The sequence below is a fragment of the Carcharodon carcharias genome, chromosome 18 (assembly GCF_017639515.1).
Source record: "Carcharodon carcharias isolate sCarCar2 chromosome 18, sCarCar2.pri, whole genome shotgun sequence".
NCBI classification, from domain to species: Eukaryota; Metazoa; Chordata; class Chondrichthyes; order Lamniformes; family Lamnidae; genus Carcharodon; species Carcharodon carcharias.
In genome coordinates, this window is record NC_054484.1 from 93,562,086 (window position 1) to 93,584,516 (window position 22,431).

The 22,431-nt window shown below is 39.6% G+C and overlaps 1 protein-coding gene across 9 annotated transcripts in view; it reads right to left on the minus strand.

Annotated features, from left to right (window-relative positions):
* Positions 1–22,431, minus strand: part of zc3h13 (zinc finger CCCH-type containing 13) — a 98,742-nt gene that overhangs the window by 8,433 nt on the left and 67,878 nt on the right. For 8 of the 9 annotated variants that reach the window (XM_041211270.1, XM_041211264.1, XM_041211267.1 and 5 more), the window contains 4 exons: positions 20,155–20,252; positions 16,504–17,508; positions 12,882–13,343; positions 7,153–7,302 (listed from right to left, as the gene is read on the minus strand). In XM_041211270.1, coding sequence (XP_041067204.1) covers positions 7,153–7,302; positions 12,882–13,343; positions 16,504–17,508; positions 20,155–20,252 — 1,715 coding nt within the window. The remainder of the gene's footprint in view (positions 1–7,152; positions 7,303–12,881; positions 13,344–16,503; positions 17,509–20,154; positions 20,253–22,431) is intronic. The other variant, XM_041211269.1, reaches the window with a different exon arrangement.

Consider the following 22,431-nt stretch of genomic DNA (forward strand, 5'->3'; position numbering starts at 1 on the left):
AAAGTAGTTATAACTAGATTTGGATCTATGTGGACACTGGTGGTGTCCTGCAGAGATCAGTTTTGGGACCATTGTTCTTTACTATTTTTATTAATGACCTAGTTAGTTGTAGGTATGATCTGTGAATTTGTAGGTGATACTTAGATCTGTGTAAATGTCAGGACTGTTGATGACGCTCATCTGTTTCAGGTTGATCTTAATGCGTTGTGAGATTGGGCTCACCATAGGCAAACGATACTTAACTTAGATAAGTGAGGTGTTATGAATATGGGCACAGTGAATGCTCAACATTCAAACATTCTTCAGGGAAATGCATTAAAGAAGATGTAGAAAGAAAGAGTTCTGGGCATTAAAGTACATCATCTCTGTAGTGTTATGATCCCAACTGATGTTACTACTGGACAAGCCAGATCCAAAGGTGGAACCCAGCTTGATAGATCCTAACTTTTATTTTTCATTTAGATATGTGGAGAGTACTGAACAGAGTCACAGGAGTCAGCTGATGAACTTTTAACAAAAGAATAAAACATATTACAATACTCCTTCCCCCACAACTACACCTTTACAGATACATACAAATTTGTAAGGATAACACAAGTTACAAAAGCTATCTCATACTCTAATGTTCACAGTAAGTACACAGTCCATGTAAACCAATTGGCACACCACAATCTGAAGTCAAGTGACAGATGCCACCCAAAACAGATGCCAAGGATCTCGCCTCAACTCCTCCCAGACGCTTGTCACACCATGAGCCAACCAGTCCGTATTTCACATGAGGGCTTCCAATCTCCACTCTTGAAGAACTCGCTCTGGAATCTACTCCCAAACAACGCTTTCTCTCACACGCCTTCCAGCAGCATCCACCTCCAGGTTTCCGAACTCTCCTTCCGATGTTCCTCTCCCCTGGATCGCCACGTGCATTCAAGCTTCCTTCCACGCCCTCACTTTCAAATGCTCAGCCATGCCAACAAAACACCACTGCTTCACATGCCCATGGTAAAGAGTTACAGACCTTCAACTGTCTCCTTGGACCTTCTGGCTTCTCGCACGCCTATATTGCTTGAAATCTGCATCCTGCAGCTTTCTTCTCTTTAAGCTTGAAGCCTTCTTCTCTGCTCCTCACTTTCACTTCTACAGAACAGGACCTTTTCCAGATTATTGTCCTTGTCCTTTGACTAGACTATCCTCTTGGATCTTCCTTGTTCCATTTCCCTAGATTTGGGACTTTCTACTTTAGCTTCTGGAACCTGCCCCTGCAGTTCCTTCTCCTGTGTCCAGCTTCTCTTGGCAGCAAGTTTTTACTTTAGCTTGGGACTTGCTATCTGTCTCTCTGTTGTCCAGCCTCTCTGGAATTCTGGCTTCAACGGAACTGAAACTGCAATTCTAGTTTTCTCTGTCTCTATGGGTCCCTCTCTCTCTGGACCCCTGTTGCTAGGCAACAGCACAGTTTTATTTTAACCTTGTATTTGTTTTAACTTCCCTTCAAGAGTTGTAAAGCCTTCATTAAAATGCATGCTTCTTTTAAAGCGGAACTAAAACTCAACCTCCCCCTTTTAACACACAAATACAGAAATACAAATTAAACTTAACTTAAGGCTAAAACTAAAATTTAAAGAGATACCTCATTCCTAACACACTCAAAAGCACATAAATAACTTAATTAAACTCTCTCTATTTCCTAACAGTAGGGACAAGAGTAATACAGTGAATTGAAAGCTAACGCAAATAATGTCAATGTGCATTAAGAGGGCAGCTGTGTGTTAGAGGGGGCACACTATTTTGCCTTTGTACAAGACCTTGGTCAGGCCTCAGTTGGCATACCGCAACCGGTTTTGGTCCCCTCATTTGGTCAGTGATATTGAGGATTTGGGGACTGTGCAGACGAGGGCCACCAGGCTAATTCCCAATATAGAACATCTTAGTTAGGACTCTACACTTTATTAAAAGCATAAACTTAGGGATGATCTGATTAAGGTTTATAAGATTGTGAAAAGAATAGACTGCATTCAAGTTGACAGTTTGTTCCAATTAAATAAGTTGTATAAGGACAAATCTAGGTTAGATCTTAGAAGGTGGTTCTTTTCTGAGACAATTGTGAACCTCTGGAACAGACTTGTTCAATTCCTTTGAGAGAGAGAGAGAGCTACATCTGTTTTTGCTTGGGATGGACATCACCTCTTGCAAAAGGTAGGTACTTTAGAGAATTCAGCATCAGAGTAATTTTCTGGACTAGTTTCGATCTGCTTGATGGGTTAGAATTTTCAGATTCTTCCCCCCCCTTCTGGTAGTCTGAGTTTTGATCTGATTTTTCACCTCTGCCAAGCGATTACATGATTTCAGGTGGGGCAGTTGTGTGTGTCTTGTGTTCCACAAGGTGTTGCAATTCTGTGGGGCAGACTGAATGGACCAGGAGGTCTTTGCTGGTCTGTTATTGTTTGTAGGTTGGTATTTTCACTGGCATCCTCTACATATCACTGAAACCATAACCACAGAGGAGTGAACTTTTGGCAAATTCTAAACTGATATAAGCAATGTTTAGTACAATATGAAGATTGATTTTCAGATATTTTGCATTCCTACATTGCTGAGGTTAGCACAAAATACCAATCAAATAGATTAAATAATTCTTAATTATCATACAAGAATTCCTTCTTACTAATTGATAACAATGGGCACATTTACTTATTTAGTGATGAAAAAAATTGTGCCCAAATTCCATTTGAAATGAGAAGCGAACAGATATAATAGGGAAGCTGAACACAAAAACAAAGCTGACCTTTTTATTTATTCATTCACAGGATGTGGGTGTTACTGGCTGGGCCAGCATTTATTGCCCATCCCTAGTTGCCCACGAGAAGTGCACAGCTCACATCCAAAATAACCAGGAAACAAGCATGTTAAACTTGGTTAATTAAGAGGTTAAACTACAGGCCCCACTAATAGGTTAGGATGATTCTCTTTATTTAACGTCTATGATTCCAACTTCACTCCTGGTGGTGAAGGCGCTCACTGGGGACCAATTCCATATGCAATGGCAACCTTCTGGTACATTTCTCAAATGGACGTTGGCAGGCTGCCTGACTGTAAAGGGCAAGTCCAACCTTGTTTGAACTTATTTTCTAGCTGAGGTTACTGGATATTGATCAGGAATTGACCCCAAACAATCCCCCAACCCCAACCCACCCAAGGCTACCTAGGCCATTTGTAGCATCCAAACTAGTGCTCCTGCTGAGATCAGCGAACTCAGTGTAACACAGTGTACCATAGAATAAATTAACAGCTTGGTTTAAGTAAAGAGCATCACAGACTAATTAGCACAAAGGACTAGAATAAAGGGGAAAGGTGTAGGAACTGCAAATGTACAGTGCCTTGATTCAGAAGGCATTGAAAACCTGTTGCACATTGAGCAAAAATAGCTTAATACGCAAGTTATTATTCATATCTGTGTATTATGAGAATTTATTCTAAGATAGAGGGCAACAGAGTTTCAGATTACATAAATTGATTCTGCAGGGCCAGCAAGACAGGAAGTGGTCATGCCCGAGTTTAGGTCAAATTAAACTGAAATCTATAATTCATCAGAAGATGTGTATAAAGAACTATGGCCTAGTCTACAGACTGCATTTCTGGGCTAGATTACTAATATCCTGAGAAAGGATTGTCAGGAAGATATAATAATTTTCATAATGTTATTGGAATTTATCATTGAGTAATAGTGACGTCTGTGTCTGTGTGTGTGTGTGTGTGTGTTGTATCTGTGTGTGCATGCGTGAGGCTTAATTGAATTAAAGGCAGCTGGTCTGAAGGCTTTGATGTATCAGAAGATAAGCTAAATTTGAAATGTTAAGTAGGTAAACATGGGTGGAGTTTTAGAATGTGAGGTGTGAAGGGAACATCTGCATTTTTAAATAAACTCGACTAGCTTGAATTCAAGAGGGGGTGAAATGTTTCACCTAGCCAGGAGAAGTTAAGAAACAGTGTGTTTATTTTTCTCAAAGATTACTGGTAAAATTGGTGCTATGATAGATTTTCTATTTTTAGAGAGGTAAAGTCCAAAGACATAGTGAAACAATGGGAATTTGCATTTGAAGGGGAAATCCGTATAAAGGAGATAAAGTTGTGTGTAAGAGAAAAGGCAATTTAACATGCAAACACAAGTGTGAAAAGCCTCCAGCATTGAAACCTCAAGCTGCTGTCTACAAGGAACTGAAGCTGAGAAAACTCACATTGAATTCGACTGTCCAGGGTGTATGCTTTGCTTGGGTCTGTTTAAATCTATGTTGTTTTACTGAGGTGTAACTGGGAATTAGATTAATTTGGGGATGTAGAAGTTCTCATAGTAGTAATTTGTAGATCTATATATGTGTTTAAAATCATTTCTTCTGTTAATAAAGGTTTAATTTAGTTTTCTAAGAAACCTATAAGACTCGGTGGTCTTATTACTACTGAATTCAAGGCAAGCATCTCGAAATACATACAAATTGCAAAACAGTTGTGGCGGTTGTTTCAAGTTTCCCTTTAGGATTTGAGCAGCTCAGCATTTATCATCGGTTGTGCCATAACAAGGATGGATAGTAACAATCATATAAGGTTATCTTTTCTTCTGGTAAAATGAAACAGGGCCACCTACATTCCATTAAGTATACGTGATACAAGGTTGTTACCTGTCTGTAAAATAGCATATGCCTCATAAGAATCACATGACAGTCATCTCAGAATTCTGCTATTAACACCTACTCTGGACCAATGTTTTGTTTCTGTACTACGATCATTACCACTCCTTTTGTCTTTTGATCCATGACTTCTGTGGTATTTAATCTCCCTGCTCTCTAACCTATCCCTGACTTTCCCTTCTGTTCCACTTGATGTCCCCCCACCCACCTTTTTCAACAGCATAAAGCCCATCACATTTCTACCTCTCCTCAATTCCAAGGTTCAATTGGACTTAAAACATTAACTGTGTTTCTCTCTCCCCAGATGCTGCCAGGCCTGCTGAGTTTTTTTCCAGCATTTTGTTTTTAATTTCAGATCACCAGCAGCTGCAGTATTTTGATGTTATTGCAGAATTAATGGGTTCAGAATAAGTCATCAACCTTATAGTTGTGTAGTTATGAACCACGTTTAGAGTTTCATCACTATTCAGCACTGAAAACTAGCCTGTACAGGCTGTAGTTCATGGTCTCCAATGTTATTCTACTTTTAAGTATATAGACTTCTTTGAACTTTTTGTCAATATTTATTAAACCAATAGTCTAATTTATCTTTAGTGTCCAAACCTATATGATTGAATTGACCTTTTAATTAGTAAACTGATTGATTGATAAATTCAACACTCAGTACCAATTGGTAATTGAACCTCATTTCCACAGGCCTGAATTGACTCACTGTATACCATGTTTCACCTTTACTCACTGGGTTATCAGAGCTGCTCACGTCAGATATTCAAAAATGTGTTCAACTTCTAAATACAATTCATTGTTAACGTCACACAGAAAATCATATATGGAACTCTTTTATAGTTCAGGGCTGAAACTAGATGGAAGCACAGTATCAGCACTTTAAGAAACTGGATCAAGAACAGAGATTCTTCACAAAATATGTTTATAAGTTTATAAAGCTCTCTTGCAGTTATCATTGGGAATACTATTGCCTACAGACCCATGAGTCATCTTACTTTTCCTAGTGGCACTCTGTTATGTAAGAAATAATATAATTGAAGATATTAAACATGCCATTTAGGTAGTCACATTTTCCAGGATTTTGTTACCACGGGAAAAAGGACTATCTGGTTGGGTGTGCACCCTTAGACATAGAATGATCAATAAAATATATACTTTCCTTAAACTGTGTGTTGACAGACACCTTTTGGTACCATAATTTCCTGAGATACTGAAACTCAACACATTTATGATTAATTTTCAGTTCTGGTCTAATGACTGCATTAAAAGTGGTGAGTGTACTAGCTGTAGGATTGAAATGAAGTTGAATAAAGGCCTTGGATGGAGGAGAAATTGAATGAAAATCAAAATTCTGGGTAATTTATCCATTAACATACCCTGCCAAGAATCATGTATTTTATCACTTACTGGCAGGGTGCAATTTCAATTTAGGCTGTGGCATTACTCACTTCCAGCAGTTTTGTAATGGTTAAGCTAGAACAACTAGAGGAAGAATGTGCCAAGAGATAAGTACTAAACAAACAGTTGGATAAGGTAAATAAACAATCAGAAGAAGCACAGCAACAATCACATACAGAACCATAAGATGCACACAAGAAAAAGGGAAACTCTGACAAACTCATCAACGACGGAGAGCAGATTTCATTGAGCTCCCACTCCCCAGATTGTATAACTGCTTTGTTTGATAAACAGTCAATGAAACAGTTATTCAAACATTATTTTAAAATAATGTCTGGTTGGTCAGTAACCAACAAGTTGGATCCAAAAATCTAAACTCTTACACACTAGAACATTGCCAATGTATTCTGTTCCTCATTTCTCAAATAGATCACTCGTTTGAAGGAATTTCAAATAATTTGACCTGCAGATGCTGGAGGATATTCTCAACCAGGCCTAGAAGGAAACCTTGGCTGGGCTCCTCACACTTATTTCAAAGCTGGATAACTGGTGCCAAGAACTGTGAAATAGAGTGAGGCAAACTTGCAACAATTGAGTGAACTACTGATCAGACACAACTGAACACCAACAGTGTAAACTGCTAATTGAAGATCTTTTTCTTGCTGGTGTAAATCACAATAAATCACGACAAAATGAGAACAAAACCAAGGGAGTCTAGAATGAATCCTTATGTACTCAAGGGTCAGGGAAACATGATGGTTGTAATTCCGTTGTGAGGAAGCCTGTCTGAAAAGGGACAGTGTCCAATGCAACCTTATTTAATACAGTAAATGGCAATATCCTTTTACAAATAAAAGGAAATAATGAAACACGCTTGAGCATGACCAGGTTTAAATCATTAATTATTTTGCATTAAAAGACAAGTCATGCACTACAAAGAGAAAGTTCAATTTAGATTTTGTGAATATGCCTTGTTATTTCTTAACCATGTGTAATTATCAATTAAAAATTACAAAGTAACTATTACAAAACTCATTGTACAAAAACATAATGCAGGTTTTTAAAGAGGTACCTGATATTTTTTCTTCATCCTGGTTCTCTTCTCTTTTTCCTGCATCATCTGCCAGTATTTCATCCAGCTCATCATCACTAATTGGCTCATATTCTTCACAAGGCCCTGACACAGAGGACTGTGCATCATCTACTTTCCCATCTTGCTCACCTAAATGCAAAAGAAAAGCATGTTGGTGACTAAACTGATGGAATGAATAAACAGGAAAACTTCAGATACTCAGTCTCCTTACCCCTTCCCTTAACAAATTTAAATGAAACAGACCATTTTGGTGGTGTCCATTGCTTCTTTTTAATATAGTTTTACTTCAGTTTTGCTATAACTACTTATCTCAAATTGATAGTGACAAGGTGCATTTGCAGCTGGTAGCACCTTCACAGTAACTGCTAGATCCAAGAGAAACCTAAGAGCACACATCCTTGCATGTGCAGTGGCGCTCCCTGTTGTTACATTAAGAACATGGCATTAAATTAATGGAAAGTATGGACTTAAATTATTAAATGTCCAGGAGGACCAATGTATCCTATCAACATTTTATACATCTGGTTTGACAATCTACTGCATCTATACTCCACACTGTCTGAAACTCGAACAACATGAGAGTGTCTCTGACCACCTCCTCTGGAAACAGAATGGGATCTGAGTTATATTGTAACATAAGAGAAAAAAATTGTCACATGGCAACACTAACAATGTTGCTTTCACTTGTTCATGGGACATGGGCATTGCTGGCAAGGCTAGCATTTATTGCCCATCTTTAATTGCCTTTGAAGCAGGTAGTGGGGAGTTGCTTTCTTGAACTACTGTGATCCATGTGAAGGTACTACCAGTTGTAAGCACACACGTAGTGCTGTTAGGCAAGGAGTTCCAGGATTTTGACCTAGCAACAATGAGGGAATAGTGATATGTTTCCAAGTTAGCATAGTAGATGACTTGGAGGGGAGCTTGCAAGTGGTCGTGTACTTCAAGTCTACCCTTGACTTTCTAAACAGTAGAGATTGAGTTTAGAAAGTGCTGTCAAAGAAACCTTGGCAAGTTGCTGCAATGCAAATTGTAGGTAGTACACAGTGCAGCCACAGTGGAAGGAATGAATGTTTGTGATCAATGGGGAGTCATTTATGTGGGCTGCTTTGTCCTAGATGGCAGTGTGTAACTCTTGAAATTAATGGGATAAATTATTGACTGCAACATGGACTCCACACAAAACCACAGCCCATTTGCATTACACTCTGGTGCAACAGGGAACTCTAAGAAACATTTATCGTAAGTATTTTCAGAAACTGTGACAAGGAAGGATATCGCCAAACTTAAGCAAGTCTTCTCAAGGTCAGATGTAACAACTAGCTGACAAGCTCCACTCACCCAAAAGTACATGTACCAGCACTTCCAAGATATGTGATATTTCTTAAACTCCTAAACAAAATAAATCAATGCCCTCAGAATGGCACCTCCTCAAGTCCAAAGGTATACACTGACATAAATCAGCTGTGTTCACTGGACTTACTTCTGCATTAGCAAACCCCATAGAAAGCGTGGAGCCTGGAAACATGACCAAGACTGCCAGATAACGGGAGAAATGAAAGTGTTTGAGATACAGCATCATTAATATACCATGTAACAACACACAGGAGAACCAAGGTGAATAAGTTTCAATCCTGTCTGACAGACAATTGCTGGAGAAACTAGCCACACACGTGCACACCTTCTTATCTCATCCCTAGGTCCAGTTATTCCAGATGGCAGTTCAGGGTGCCACAGTCCTTCTAATCACGTCAAATCCATTTGCCTGCACATAAGAAATATGAACAAGAGTAGGCCATTCAGCCCTTCGGGCCTGTTTTCCCATTCAATAAAATTATGGCTGATCTACCTCAACTCCACTTTTCTGTCCATATCCCTCAATTCCCTTAGTATCCTAATATCTATTGGCCTCTGTTTTAGATATACTCAACAACTGAGCATCCACAGCCCCTTGGGGTAGACAATACCAAAAATTTACAACCCTCCCAGTGAAGAAATTTTCCCTTGGCTCTGTCCTAAATGGCTGACCCATTATTCTGAGGCAGTGGCCCCTAGTTCTGGTCTCCCCAGAGAGGGGAAACATTTTCCCAGCATCTACCCTGTCAAGCCCTTTAAGAATTTTAAATGTTTCAATGAGATCAACTCTCATTTTTTAAAATTCTAGGTAAAACAGCCCGGTCTACTTAATGTCTCATCACTAGACAATTACCTCATCCCAGGAATCAGTCGACTAGTGAACCTTAAATGCATTTCCTCTAAGGCAAGTAAGGTAACCAAAATGTACACAGTCCTCCAGGTGGGGTCTTACCAGGGCCCTATATGATTGCAGTAAGGCTTCTTTACCCTTACATTCCAATACCTTTCTGATAAAAGCTAACATACAATTTGCTTTCCGATTTGTTTGTTGAACTACATGCTAACTTTGTTATTTACGTACAAGGACACCCAAGTCCCTCTAACAATTAACATTTCCCAGTCACTCATCTCTTAACAAATATTTTGCTTTTCTATTTTTCCTACCAAAGTGTATAACTTCACATTTTTCCACATTACATTCCATTTGCCATCATCTTGCCCACTCATTTACCTGTCTATATCTATTTGCGATCAATGTACATCTTCCTTACAGCTTATTTTCCCACCTAGCTTTATATCCTAGATGACACAGATTGCACACATTTTCTAGAGTAACTTTCATTACTGACAGTAATTAACTTGCTACAGTGGAGGCACACATGGTGCTTCACCGTAAACATGCAGGGTAAAACACCTATGGAACCAAGCCAGTCAAAACAGTAATGTTCAGACTCTGCCTAAGGTTGGAAAAATATTAGGTCCACTTCCTAGAATCCTACACCTCTCCAGCAATGAACAAAGCACACATACATCAACAAATGAGAAGTAGGAGTATCATTTCTCCCAATTTGCTGCATGTTCAAGAACATTAACCCAGCCCAATTGTCCTCAAGGCGAGTGAGGAAAAACTCCTGAAAGGCCAGGCCCAACCACCCATTGCAGACACCCTGATCTTAGCATGTAATACTACATACTGTGTCAGATTCACTTTATATTTGTAGTGTCTTCAGAAACATAATATAAACAAAATGTACTAATTGATTATTGATAAAGAAATCAAATCCAAAAGCTCTGGAAAATGGAACAGTGAAAAAAACTCGCGAGTACTTAACGATAGATCAAAGTCAAAAAAACTGTGGCACTCCTGGACCTTCTTGACCCCTCTGTAACCTTTGACATGCATGACCATTACAATCTTCTTAAATGCCACATCTATGATGACCAGCTTAGTAGAACATCTTTCCTGTTGTTCCATTCTGACTTTTTCAATTGTAGCTGGAGTAGCTCCAGCAATGGTTAATCTTCCCTTCCCCACACTGCTACCTTTGGAGTCCCCATTGGTCTATTCTTGACATCCTCTTCTTTATCTAAAGGCTGTCCCTTGGCAACATGATCTGACGATATGGGGATAAGATGACAGCCAGCTCAACTTCTCCACCCACTCACCACTGCCTCTATGATGTTAGATTTCCGTCTGACATATAATCCTAGATGACCACAATTTTTTTTTTTACAGTTAAACACTGGAAAAATTGATGCCATCATCTTTGGTCCCTAACATGAACTCTGTACCCTCACTACCGATTCCATTTCCTTCCTCCTACTCGGGTAGAATCAAACCATTTACAACCTCAATGAGCTTTATGAAGTTTGGCTTCCAACTCCAGACATTGTGTGCCTATACTCCATTCAGCTCATCTTTTGCTGAAACACATCCAAACTGTTGTCATCACTCAGATTCAATGATAATACTGCTTCCCTATCTGGTCTCACGTTCTCCACTCTCCATAAACAGCAACACATCTAAAATTATGCTCTCCATGTACTATCCTGCACAGTCCTGTTCATTCATCACCCATGTGCTGGCTGACCTACATTTGGTCCTGGTCCCTCAGTGCTCTTGAGTTTAAATTCTCATGCATATGTATAAATTAAAAATAAATTCAACAACTCATATTTATATAGCACCTTTAACATAATAGAATGCCTAGCTGCTTCACACAGCATTATAAAATGTTAATAGACACTGAGACACATAGGTGATATTAGGGCAAAGAGACAGGTCTTAAGGAGTGCCTTACAGGAAGAAAGAGAGGTTTCAGAAGGAAATTTCAGAGCTTAGGGCCTAGCGGCTAAAGGCATGGCCACCAGTGGTGGAGGGCAGAATCAGATGAGTGCATCTTGGCTGTGGCTGGAGGAAATGACAGATATGGGGAGGGGTCAGGCCATGAAGGCATTTGAAAACAAGGATGAGAATTTTAAAATTGAGGCGTTGCTTGAATAGGAGCCAATGTAAGTAGAAAGTACAGGGGTGATAGGTGAAAGGGGCTTGGTGTGAGTAAGGACTTGGGCAGTAAAGTTTTGAATGACCTCAAGCTTTCTTTGGGAGACCAGGAACATTGGAACAGTCATGTCAAGAGGTAACAAAGGCATGACTGAGGGTTTCAGCAGCAGATGAATTGAGGCAGGGTTGAAGTTGGGTGTCGTTATGAAGGCAGAAATGAGCAGGCTAAACGATAGCGCACATATGTGGTTGGAAGTTCATCGTGAGGTCAAATACGACACCAAGGTTCCGAACAGTCTGAAAATTTTGAAAATCCTTTCAAGGCCTTGTCTTCCCTGCCCTTGTAACCTTCACCAGTCCTACAAAGTTCAGACAACGTAATACTTCTCTTACTCTGGTCTCTTGTGCATCTGCCAATCCCATTGACAGTGGCACTTACAGCTATCTAGGCCCATTGGAAATTCTCGCTGAATCTCTCCACTTCTCCAATTTTGTGGCTTTCCTTCAAACACACCCTTTTTCAGCATAGCTTTTATTTTTGTCTGATTATGCTTCCATGCATTTTCTGCATAAAAGGTGCCATATAAATGCAAGTTATTAAGATGCAGTGACAAAACTTTAAAATATTCACATTTATTTGCCCTTCATTTCATTTGTAAACAATGGAGCAAATTATAGAGAGGTGTTCAATATGTTTTGAAGCATATTAGCAGTGTTGGTGGGACTTGATTTTTTCCAAGAGAAATGGCAAGCCACCTTCGCAGGCCTCCATTAATGCCACTCTATAACTCATTAGCAATTGCACAGAATGAGCTCTGCTCCCAGGCCTCCATCAAACATAAAAACTTACAGTCGAGGAGGCTGCCATTCTGACACTGTACTTGTGCCAGCTCTTTGAAAGAGTGATTCAATTAGCCCCACTCCCTTCCTCTTTCCATGATAACCCATAGCCCTGCAACTTGCTCTTTTTCAAGTATTTATCAATTCCGTTTTGAAAGTTACGAATATACTCGTATCCATCATCCCTTCAGGTAATGCATTTCAAGTCTTAATAACTCATCACACTAAAAAAAATCTCATCTCACCTCTTTGGCTCTTTGACAATTACTTTAAATCTGTGCCCTCTGGTTACCGACCCTTCAGCCAGTGGAAACAATTTCTCCCTATTTACTCTATCAAAGTCTTTCAATGCCACTCTATAACCAGCTACTAGAAAGTGCACGGAACAAGAGGCGAGGTAATTCTCCAATGATTTTCTCACTTATATAAATATATAGGCACCTTTGATTAATGCTTGGTTCAGTTAGAGTTTTAAGCAAATTTTCTCTGTTCTGTAGTTAAACACTACCTTCAATGCTATCAATGGGTTCATCAGCTTGTATCTCTTCATTCTCTGGCTCTTTCACCAGTTCCTTTACATCTCTTTCACAGCTTATTACAGCTGCAGTTTCAACTTGATCAAATTGTTTCTCAGGTTCTCTTCCTGGTCTTGGTTCTACTCGGGGCTGTTCCAATGAGGAAGCAGATTCTACAGTTCGCTCTTTCTCCTTATCAGGCACTTCTGCTGATGGTTTTTCTCTCTCCTTGTTGACCTCTCTTCGTCGGTCTCTATTTCTGTCCCTGGTCTTAACCCAGTCCCGGTGTTCCCCATCCCGCTCCCATTCCCTTCTCTCTCGTCGTTCTCGATCTCGGTCATGTTCACTCTCCTGAAGCTTTTCTCTACTCTCAAAGGATCCAGCCCTGGAGCGCCCTTGCCGATCAGATTCAGGGGAACTTCGTCTAGAACTGTGACTCCTTGAATCTTGACGATCTACGAAACACATTAACACCAATTAATCACTAAAGTGAAAAAAAAACTTCTGAAAGCATTTTTCCATGAAAAAGACTTGCATTATTTATCAAGAAGATGGCACAACTATTTTGACTAGCTACATGATAACACCATCTCTTGTCTTCCCTCAATCAATAGCTACAGTCACAGTTACACAGGGTGCATGTTTAGCAGCGAATCCATCTGACAAACCAGGCCCTTAAATAAAAACTGAATAGTCAAATCAATAAGTAAATTCAGAAAACAAGTGACATTCCAACCAAGAGTTTAATCTATTGTGTTTTCAATTCCAGAATGCTCTTGCTGTGATACAAAGCCCTTTTAATATAACTAGTGCACACGTTATGCTTTTGGCATTGGTTTTGGCACTATCACGCTAAAGATTGTGGGGATAGATGTTTGCCATACCTTTATTTCCCATTGATGGCATGCCATCCTTTGGCATCTCTAAACATCAAAAAAAAATTGGCAACTTAACTTACTAAATGAGTCAACAGTATTCCAATTAGTATGCACGTTAATTTTAGGATCATCCCTCCAAGGTTGGAAAGTAGTGTCTACATTTGTTCTGATATCTGGAAAAGCATGGGCCCGGTGAACAGTTAAACTCTCTATGGACTAGGTTACATGCTTAATTCCAGAACCATACAGCAGGGTGTATCATATTAATTTTTCTGTTTTCCACATGACCAACCCTAATTCAGCATAACAGGCACTAAATTAGTAAAAATTAGAAGGCAGGTGCAGGAAATCAAAAAATATCACAATAGGGGATGTCTTTCAGATGAGGGGGTTAAACCAAGGCCCTGTCTGCTCTCTCAAGTGGGTGTAAAAGGTCCCATGTTTTGATGCAGTGGAGAGTTTGTGTGTCCTGGCCAAAATTTATTCCTCAACCAGCATCACTGAAACAGATTATCTGATCATCATCACCATGTTTGTGGGAGCTACAAGGTGCAAATGGACTGCTGTTTTTTTCCCAACAACTGTCACCATACTTAAAAGTACTTCTTTGGTTATAATAGTGCTTTGGGGCAGGCAGTGGTCATGAAGGGCACTATAGAAATCCAGGTCAATCTTTTCTTCCGAAGTTTGAGGTGAGACATATTGTAGAGCAAAGGGAATTTTTAACCATGTTCTGATCTGGGAGTGTTAGTTGTGTGAAATCAAAATTGTACTAACTCTCAGCTCAAACATCTTTAATTTTGTTGAGAAAGAAAATTCTCAAAGAGAATTCATGAAAGAAAAAAAAATCAATATTTCATTGGATAAATTCTTTTAAAACTACTGCCTGCTAAAGATGTAAGTAATTCTGGAAACATAATGCAGACACTTATAATTTCCAGATGAAGCAACGTCAAAAAGAGCCGAAAGGTAAAGAAAGATTCTTCATGAAGTTTTGTGAAAACATATTCTGCTGAGATTTAATGGATCTCAATCAATTAATAAAACAAAAACGGATCTGCAGAATTATTTAGTTTTAAAAAATCAAGAAACATCTGCTTTTGGGACCCCTAACCCATTTGGATTGCATCCATGTATTTTAAGAGTCCAGAGAAGAAATGGCAGAGGCATTAAATTTCACTGCTTTTCACAATTTACATCAATAATCAAGACTTTGGAATCAAAAACACAATGTCTAAATTCGCAGATGACACCAAATTGTGGGGGGAGGGGGCGCAGTGGGGATAGCCAATATTGAGGAGGACTGCAATAAATTACAGGACATGGATAAACTTGCAGAGTAGGCAAATAATTGGCAAATGACGATCAGCAGATAAATGTGAGGTAGAAAATATTTGGTACAATGAATAGGTAGGTCACATATTACTTGGAAGGTGCAAGTCTAAGTCAGCTAGAGGAACAAAGATATCATCAATCACTAAAAGTTGCTTCACTAACACAACCTTAATCAGTGGCCCTGGCACCTAGGGGCTGGAATTCTTCCTACTAATCACCACATAACTTTGGAACCCAAAGCCCTATGGATAGGGTAGCAATCCTGGCTAGACAAAGAGCAGAAACCCTATTCGCACTTTGTATTGGGAGGGTGTGCGATTGTTGATTGAAGTTTTGTAGAATTGCCTGAACATACCTGAGGTCTCCAGGTCTGGGCTCCAGTCAAAGTACTCCAAAATTCTCTGGACTTGTGTTTGTAAGCTGTGTCCCTCTGATGAGTGAGCACTCTATGCCTGGCGAGCAAAAATCTGCCTGGGTGAACTTCCCAGTAGTTTGGTTTGGAAATTCTTAAGCATGGTGATGGATTTGTATGCACATCAGGCATCCAGCTGAACAAGTAGCTTAATCTGATATTCACATGTCCAGCCAGGTGAGACTAGATAGAAGCAAGGGAATCAATATTCATTTTCTCCTTAGGCTTCAGTACCCCAACTGAAGTACAAGTCTAATTTCCTTATGAAGATCAATTAACAGCACTGGGGACAAAATCTGGGATCTTCCTAATTGGTGTGGCTCAGTTGCTAAGTGGTTTAACTAAACAACTGAGATTACAGCTAGTGTTCAAACAGACAGTTAAAATTATCACCTATTTATTCTTAATTCTACCTGCAGAATTGTACAGAGTACAGCAGAGCTTTCACTTTGGTGGGTAAAGAAAGAATGCCCAAATATTTGGTTTTATACTTACAGTGATACATGAGGCATGGGAATGAAGACAGGTACAACACGAATGACATAAAATGATGTTAATCTCGACTGGATAGTCGGGTTGGATTTATATTGAGTGGAAGGAAATTGGGTATGTGCAGGCAATGAGGTAATATTTTGTGCAAAGCTTTGTAGCATGAAAAGTCCTGGCAGGTAATCAAGGACAATTGCAATGTGATTAAGGGAAATACACTGTTCAATAGAATTTTAAAACTTTTAATAAACACTAACATTTATGTTGTAATAACAGAATAAGTCCTTTCTAATATCCTCAAGTACAACCATTCTTTGTATAGATTTATTCTGGATCACTACTTCATTAATGGTAAACCTAGCCATTGTTTTCTGCAGATTTCTTTACATTGAATAATCACAACAGTGTGTGAAAAAATTCCATGTAAAAAGATACCAATCTACTTTGCATATTGCAACACGTGCGTGCTAATACATCAAGGGAAGGTCAAAATCTTACTACCTGAGGAGGTGCTGCGGCTGGGTTCCCCCCGTCTGAGCTGGTCTATTCGGGATTTCCGTTCACCAGGCTCAATACTTCTATATTTCTGTCCATCTCGTGATGTTCCATGCTGCAGTCTCCTTCCACCACCCTGGTCATCCCCACTGCGGTGGGTAGATTCATTGGACGGTGATCGCAAACGACTTGAAGTCCGGCTTCGATTACTGCCAAGGCTGCTGCTTCGTTTGTGTTCGTTGGTTTTACGTGGACGATCGTCTGCTATGGTAGGAAGTTCTATTTTCTCCACCTTACTTCGATGACTTTTCTTTCGAGATTCATCGACACTCTTGTCAGAAATTATACTTTCCTCGCGATCCGGCACATCCCCATCTGACCAGTCACTGAAAACCACATCACCTCCTCCTTGGGCATTTCCTTCAACACTCTTTTCAGACACTTCTTCTACAGATTCTTCCTTTAGTGTTACAGGTGGAGTCCTGGGCCCCTTCCACTTTTTGGCTTGTGGCAACGCTTCCTCATCAGAAGGCTCTGAATCACCCTTAGAGCGCTTTCGCTTTTTATCAACGTTTTTCTTCTTTGTAAGCTTCCTGGGTGACAAAACCAAAGTTTCCTCCACCACAGGCTCCGGAATGTATTTTTCAGGTACATAGTCTTCATCCCTTTTGTTTCTCTTCTGAGATTTTCGCTGTCCTTTAGCCTTTTTCTTACCATAGTCAAGAAGCCCTGGAGGTACCTCTCTATCCTCAGCAGCATGGTGAACTGTGTTGTCTGACTCTCTGCCTCGTGAGCTCTCAACAGTATCTGCAACATGCTCCCTTTGCTTGTCCCCTGAAGCAACCCTTTCTCTCACTGTATGGTCTTCACGCCTCCTCGTGCTTTCCTTTTTGTCTGACTTTCTGTCATCCTCTTTCCAGTTGCTTGTTCTGTCTTCAATGACACGTGGTGGGCTAAGAGAGCGAGAATCTTGTGGGCGTACAACCTGACTCAACAACCGGTGCTTTTCACCTGAAACAAAAATGCATTTTATTCAGAAATTGATGGGACATTAACAAATTAACTCTACAACTGTACTAGCCACATCTGCTGCATTTGTGCATTGCTCCAATAGAATCTTGGGTATAAATTTTCATTTTGTTTATCTTTTTATCATCATGCTTCTTGTCTTGCAGGTCCAAAAGCATCATGTGGATATACTTTAATGGAAAGCAAAATCCAATTAATTGTTTTAATTTAAAAAAAAATCATTTTAATGCATTTATGTGCACCCCAAAGTACTGCCAGTTGAATTCAGGAAGCTTTTTACAAAGTTTAACAATTGATTCCATAGTTGGACATTGCCAGTGTAGAGAAGAATTCATAGGCAGCACTCTATGGGAAACTAAGGCTGGCAGCCTGGTTAATTTAAGCAGGCTAAAAATTAGGTAGTATGGGTCTACAATTTCCTGGCCAGGTTTCCCAGTGCTTCTAACTCAGTGTCTGCACATGTTGTTCTGTCCACACTGCTAAATCCAATAAAGAATTCAGGAGAAACTTTTTTGCTCAAAGAGCAGCTAGAAAGGAGAACTTGCTGACACATGGAGTAGCTGAGGAGATTGGCATAGGTGCTTTTACAGGAAAGTTAGATAAGCACATGAGGGAGAAAGAAATAGAAGGATACTGAGATAGGGTTAGATGAAGTAGGGTGGGAGGAGGTTATGTGGAGCACAAATACATTGACTGTTTGGGTCAAATGGGTTATTTCTGCGCTGCTAATTAATATAATTCTACGCAATATAAAGAGAAATGATGGACCTACAAGACCTAAAGGGTGCGTTAAGATATATAAGAACAAAGAAGAGAAGTCGGACTGCGGTAAAGGTTGGGGCACTTTAATTCTATCTATAGTTCACAGGATTGAGTTAGATTCTTCTTGACTGCCTGCTCCTAAACATAATGCAAAGGAGATTTCTGGAATTACAATGCAGCTTCAGGATTAACTGAGGACTCAGAGACATAATCTCTGTCGCTCACCAAATTCAGGAAGCAAAATCAAAACTTTTATACAGACGTTTATTGATTTGAAAGCTTTCAACACTATCAATCAGGCCGGATTTAAGATATAGGATGAAATTTTATTGAGAAGATCGTATGTTCTGAAGCAACTGCATGGTGGAATGCATGGCAAAGTGTACACTGTCTCTGTTCAGATTGTTCCCTGTTTCAAATGGTGTGAAACAAGACTATGTACTGGGGGATGGCTCCAAAGCATTTTTTCTTAAAGTTACTCTGGTGATGCAATTTGGTGTTTGAATATGAATTTGCACAATGGGAAACTCTTCAATCTATCTTGATTGCGAAAGTCAACAAAGGTTGAGATTTGAGATAAAAACAGAAAATGCTGGAAGAACTCAGCAGGTCTGGCAGCATCTGTGGAGAGAGAAACAGAGTTAATGTTTTGTTTAGATGTATCAGAGCTCTGAAGAAGAGTCGTACAGACTCGAAACATTATTCTTTTTCCGCAGATGCTGCCAGGCCAGCTGAGCTTTTCCAGCATTTCCTGCTTTTATTTCAGATTTCCAGCATTCGAAGTATTTCGCTTTTATTTTATTGAGATTTGAGAAACAAGGTTTCATCTCTATAAACAATACCATGGGTGATCAACTAAGTTACAATTAAATAGTGCAATTTTAACCTTGAAAGCAATTATTAAATTTAACACAAGTTGTTCATTCTGAAAAGCCTCCTGCATGATTAAAACATTTGAACCACTTCTAAGTCAATTTTCTCCAGCTGTCACCCAGATACATGGAAATGCATTGGATAAATTCAGCAACACTGCCATATGGCCAATTAATTTTACAGCCACCTGCCAAATGGCAGTTTGACATTTTTACCCCTGGCATTGCTTATTGTAACCTTGGTTCTCCACAACAACAGCTTTCCAAACCAGTGAAGTCACAGGAGTGAAGACCTCCATCTGTTGGTCAGGTCAACAGAGAGAACATGCAGGCAAGCAGCACTGATTTTATCGACCAACATGAAAGCTGACTGCAGCATAATCTAAATCAAAGTTCCTGGAGTAAATTCAAAGACAGGGAAATGGTCCATTATTATAAGTCACATGAGCAATGATACAAGGGAATAACATTAGTGCTATTTATTGCATATAATGTTGCAAAGCAAAAACTGGTGTTAATGATGCGCAAGAGATTGCACACATATGGATTGTACAAATTTAGGAGGCATCATACACAGATGGAATTGTTGCCATAATATTGCTGCAGTGGATTTTCACCCCATTCAGCTTGCATGTTGCTGTGCAGAGCAGGAAAGAAGAGTGGAGAGTTAGGTTACCTATGGACACTCCTGGCTTTGTAGCCAGCTTAAGGTTAGCATTAAAGAGAGCCCTTAGAGCAGATTTTCAGTCCGTATGTGTAGGTGAATAACATGGAATGCGAATAAGGAAGGGTAGACTTCCTCATGAGTAACAATTCCCCACAAATTAACTTTTAGAAAAACTCATGCAATTTCATATCAAGTAGTCAAGAGGTTGCAGTGATTAAAGCCTTTCACACAACGCAGGAATGCAGTGGTGTACAGAATATTTGTTAGCCACCATTTAATGACTTGAAAAAGCTGGGTTCATTAAATTAATACACACGCTAGACTTACCTTTCTCATCACTACTGTTGTAGGTATCACTGTCAGGAGATTCCTCACGGGCACGCTTTGCCAATGGACTGAGACTGCTTTCAGTTCGAGGTCGTTTTCTGGTTAAATACAAAATCAGTATAAATTCAGCATTTCGGACACACTGGATGCACAGCAACTCATAAGATCCATTTGTACAGCCACTTTTGAATCAATGGGAAGCAGTCTTGGGTACAATTTGGCACAAAAGTGCCTCAGGAATCAGAAACTGGTCCCAAAGCTCAGCTAAGTCTCCTGGAAAAGCGAGAGAAAATAATTGCTGCTTATATTATTCCTCAAAACGCAAGTAAAGCATTGCTTCTCCAACTTTTTCCCAGTGTGACTCCATTTTAATGCCTCAGACTTCAAGTAACCCCACAGAGAAAATTTGGGGTGGGGGAGGGGAGCAGTACGATAGTTGTTGAGTGGTGTGGGGTTAAGACAGGGGGGTGCAGGAATTGAAAAGCCAGGCTATAGAAAATGAGCACCTATGTTATTACTGGCGTTTTTTTTGCTGTTAATCAGGCCTCAGAAAGCAGTTCATTAGGCCATGCCCACCAACAAGCTGTCAGAAATCAGTCCAAGCTCTGCAGCAGTCATTGCTGCCAGAGCTCGTGACCCCAAAGTCTCATCGTGTGACCCCACTTGGGATCACGACTCACAGTTTGTGAAGCCCTGATTTAAATCAAAGCCTACGTTGCAATTTCAATTTATCTCAGCCATAGCTGCACTGATTGATCATCTGATTTTCTTCTTCTCGTTCTCAAGATATAACTCATGCTGGGGTATGGCTCCATGGGCTCTAGCAACCTTTTGGCAGGCTAAGTTTCTGCCACTCAGCTGTGAATGTAGACAGTTACAATTAGTGGGCTCTGCAGGGATCCTCACAGCCAACTGATCCTGTCCTCGCCCACTGCTCTACAGGCATACATTCCCAGCACAGATTATCAGAAAGCATTCAAGAGCAGGAAAATGGGCTGTTTTTGCCCCATGCATAGTCTGAGGGGTTGAAACCCACTGTAGTACCCAAATGCACATTGGTCAAGAACAACCAATTTGCTGCAAAAGTGACCTGTTGATCTTCACAGTGCAGTATCACAGTATGTGGTGCACAAAGTTTTCTTGAAAAATAATTTTTAAATGAAGGAAACATTACATAACAAGACCTTTCCCATTTTAACTAAATGTGCTGGGGATTGTGGGACAGTTTTTACTTTGGTTGAGGAACAAAATAATATTCATTGTCATTTTGTAGTAGAGAACTTGAGTACTGCTGAAAAAATAGACATGCTATCGAAGCTTTTCACCTTGCGCTCATCAGGACAGCTCAAGAAAATAACAACTGTAAAAGGAACAATAATTTATACTGCATGAGAAGAGAGTGCTGATTGGTTGGCAAGTGGACTCTGATTGGTAGAGATGTTGCCATGGGGAATGCAGCAGGAATCAGTTAACTGCCAAGCTTTTTATTCAAATTCGAACCAGGCAGATCGACTCTGATTGGTCGAGGCATTGCCATGGCGAAAGAACCAGGGAATGACTATCCCCCAAGCTTTTCAGCTTGGGAATAGCCATTCCCTAGTACAAACTGTTGTTCCCTTACTGTTGTTATTTTCTTGTGAGCTGTCTTGATGAGTGCAAGATGGAAAGCTTCAATAGCATGTCTCCTTTTCCAGAAATAATATTTCTTTCGAAAATTAACCCTTTAAATATTCAGCTCAAGGTTTTCTCAATTCATACTTAAACATGCATGTATTTGCATATTTATGCTTAACTGCTTAAATATTTACATGTATATGTTTGAACATCAATCCACTCATTATTTAAGACATTAATCAAACATTTTAATATCTCAATTTAAACAACCATTTTTGTAATCAAAAGTTACGTGCATAATCTAGTTAATGGTTTTATAATTGTTTGCAAGACACTCTCGCCCTTGCACGATGAGTTTCATTCTATACTAGCCTATGCACGTACAAATTTAGTAAGTCACATTTACATACTCCACATTAAAGATAATTGACGTTGACCAACTGTTACTACACATGTTATTTCCATCATGCTTGGAGCATCATTAACAAAATCCACAATACAGGTAAAACAAGCATGTTTTTAAGCAAGTTCTAACTTTCTCTTGACCTGATGCAGGCCAGTGATGCATAAAGGTTAATTATGTACCACAGAAAAGGTAAACATGAGTGGAAACTGATCTCAATAGGAGTTTTCTCTAATAACTGAAACAATCCTAACTGCATC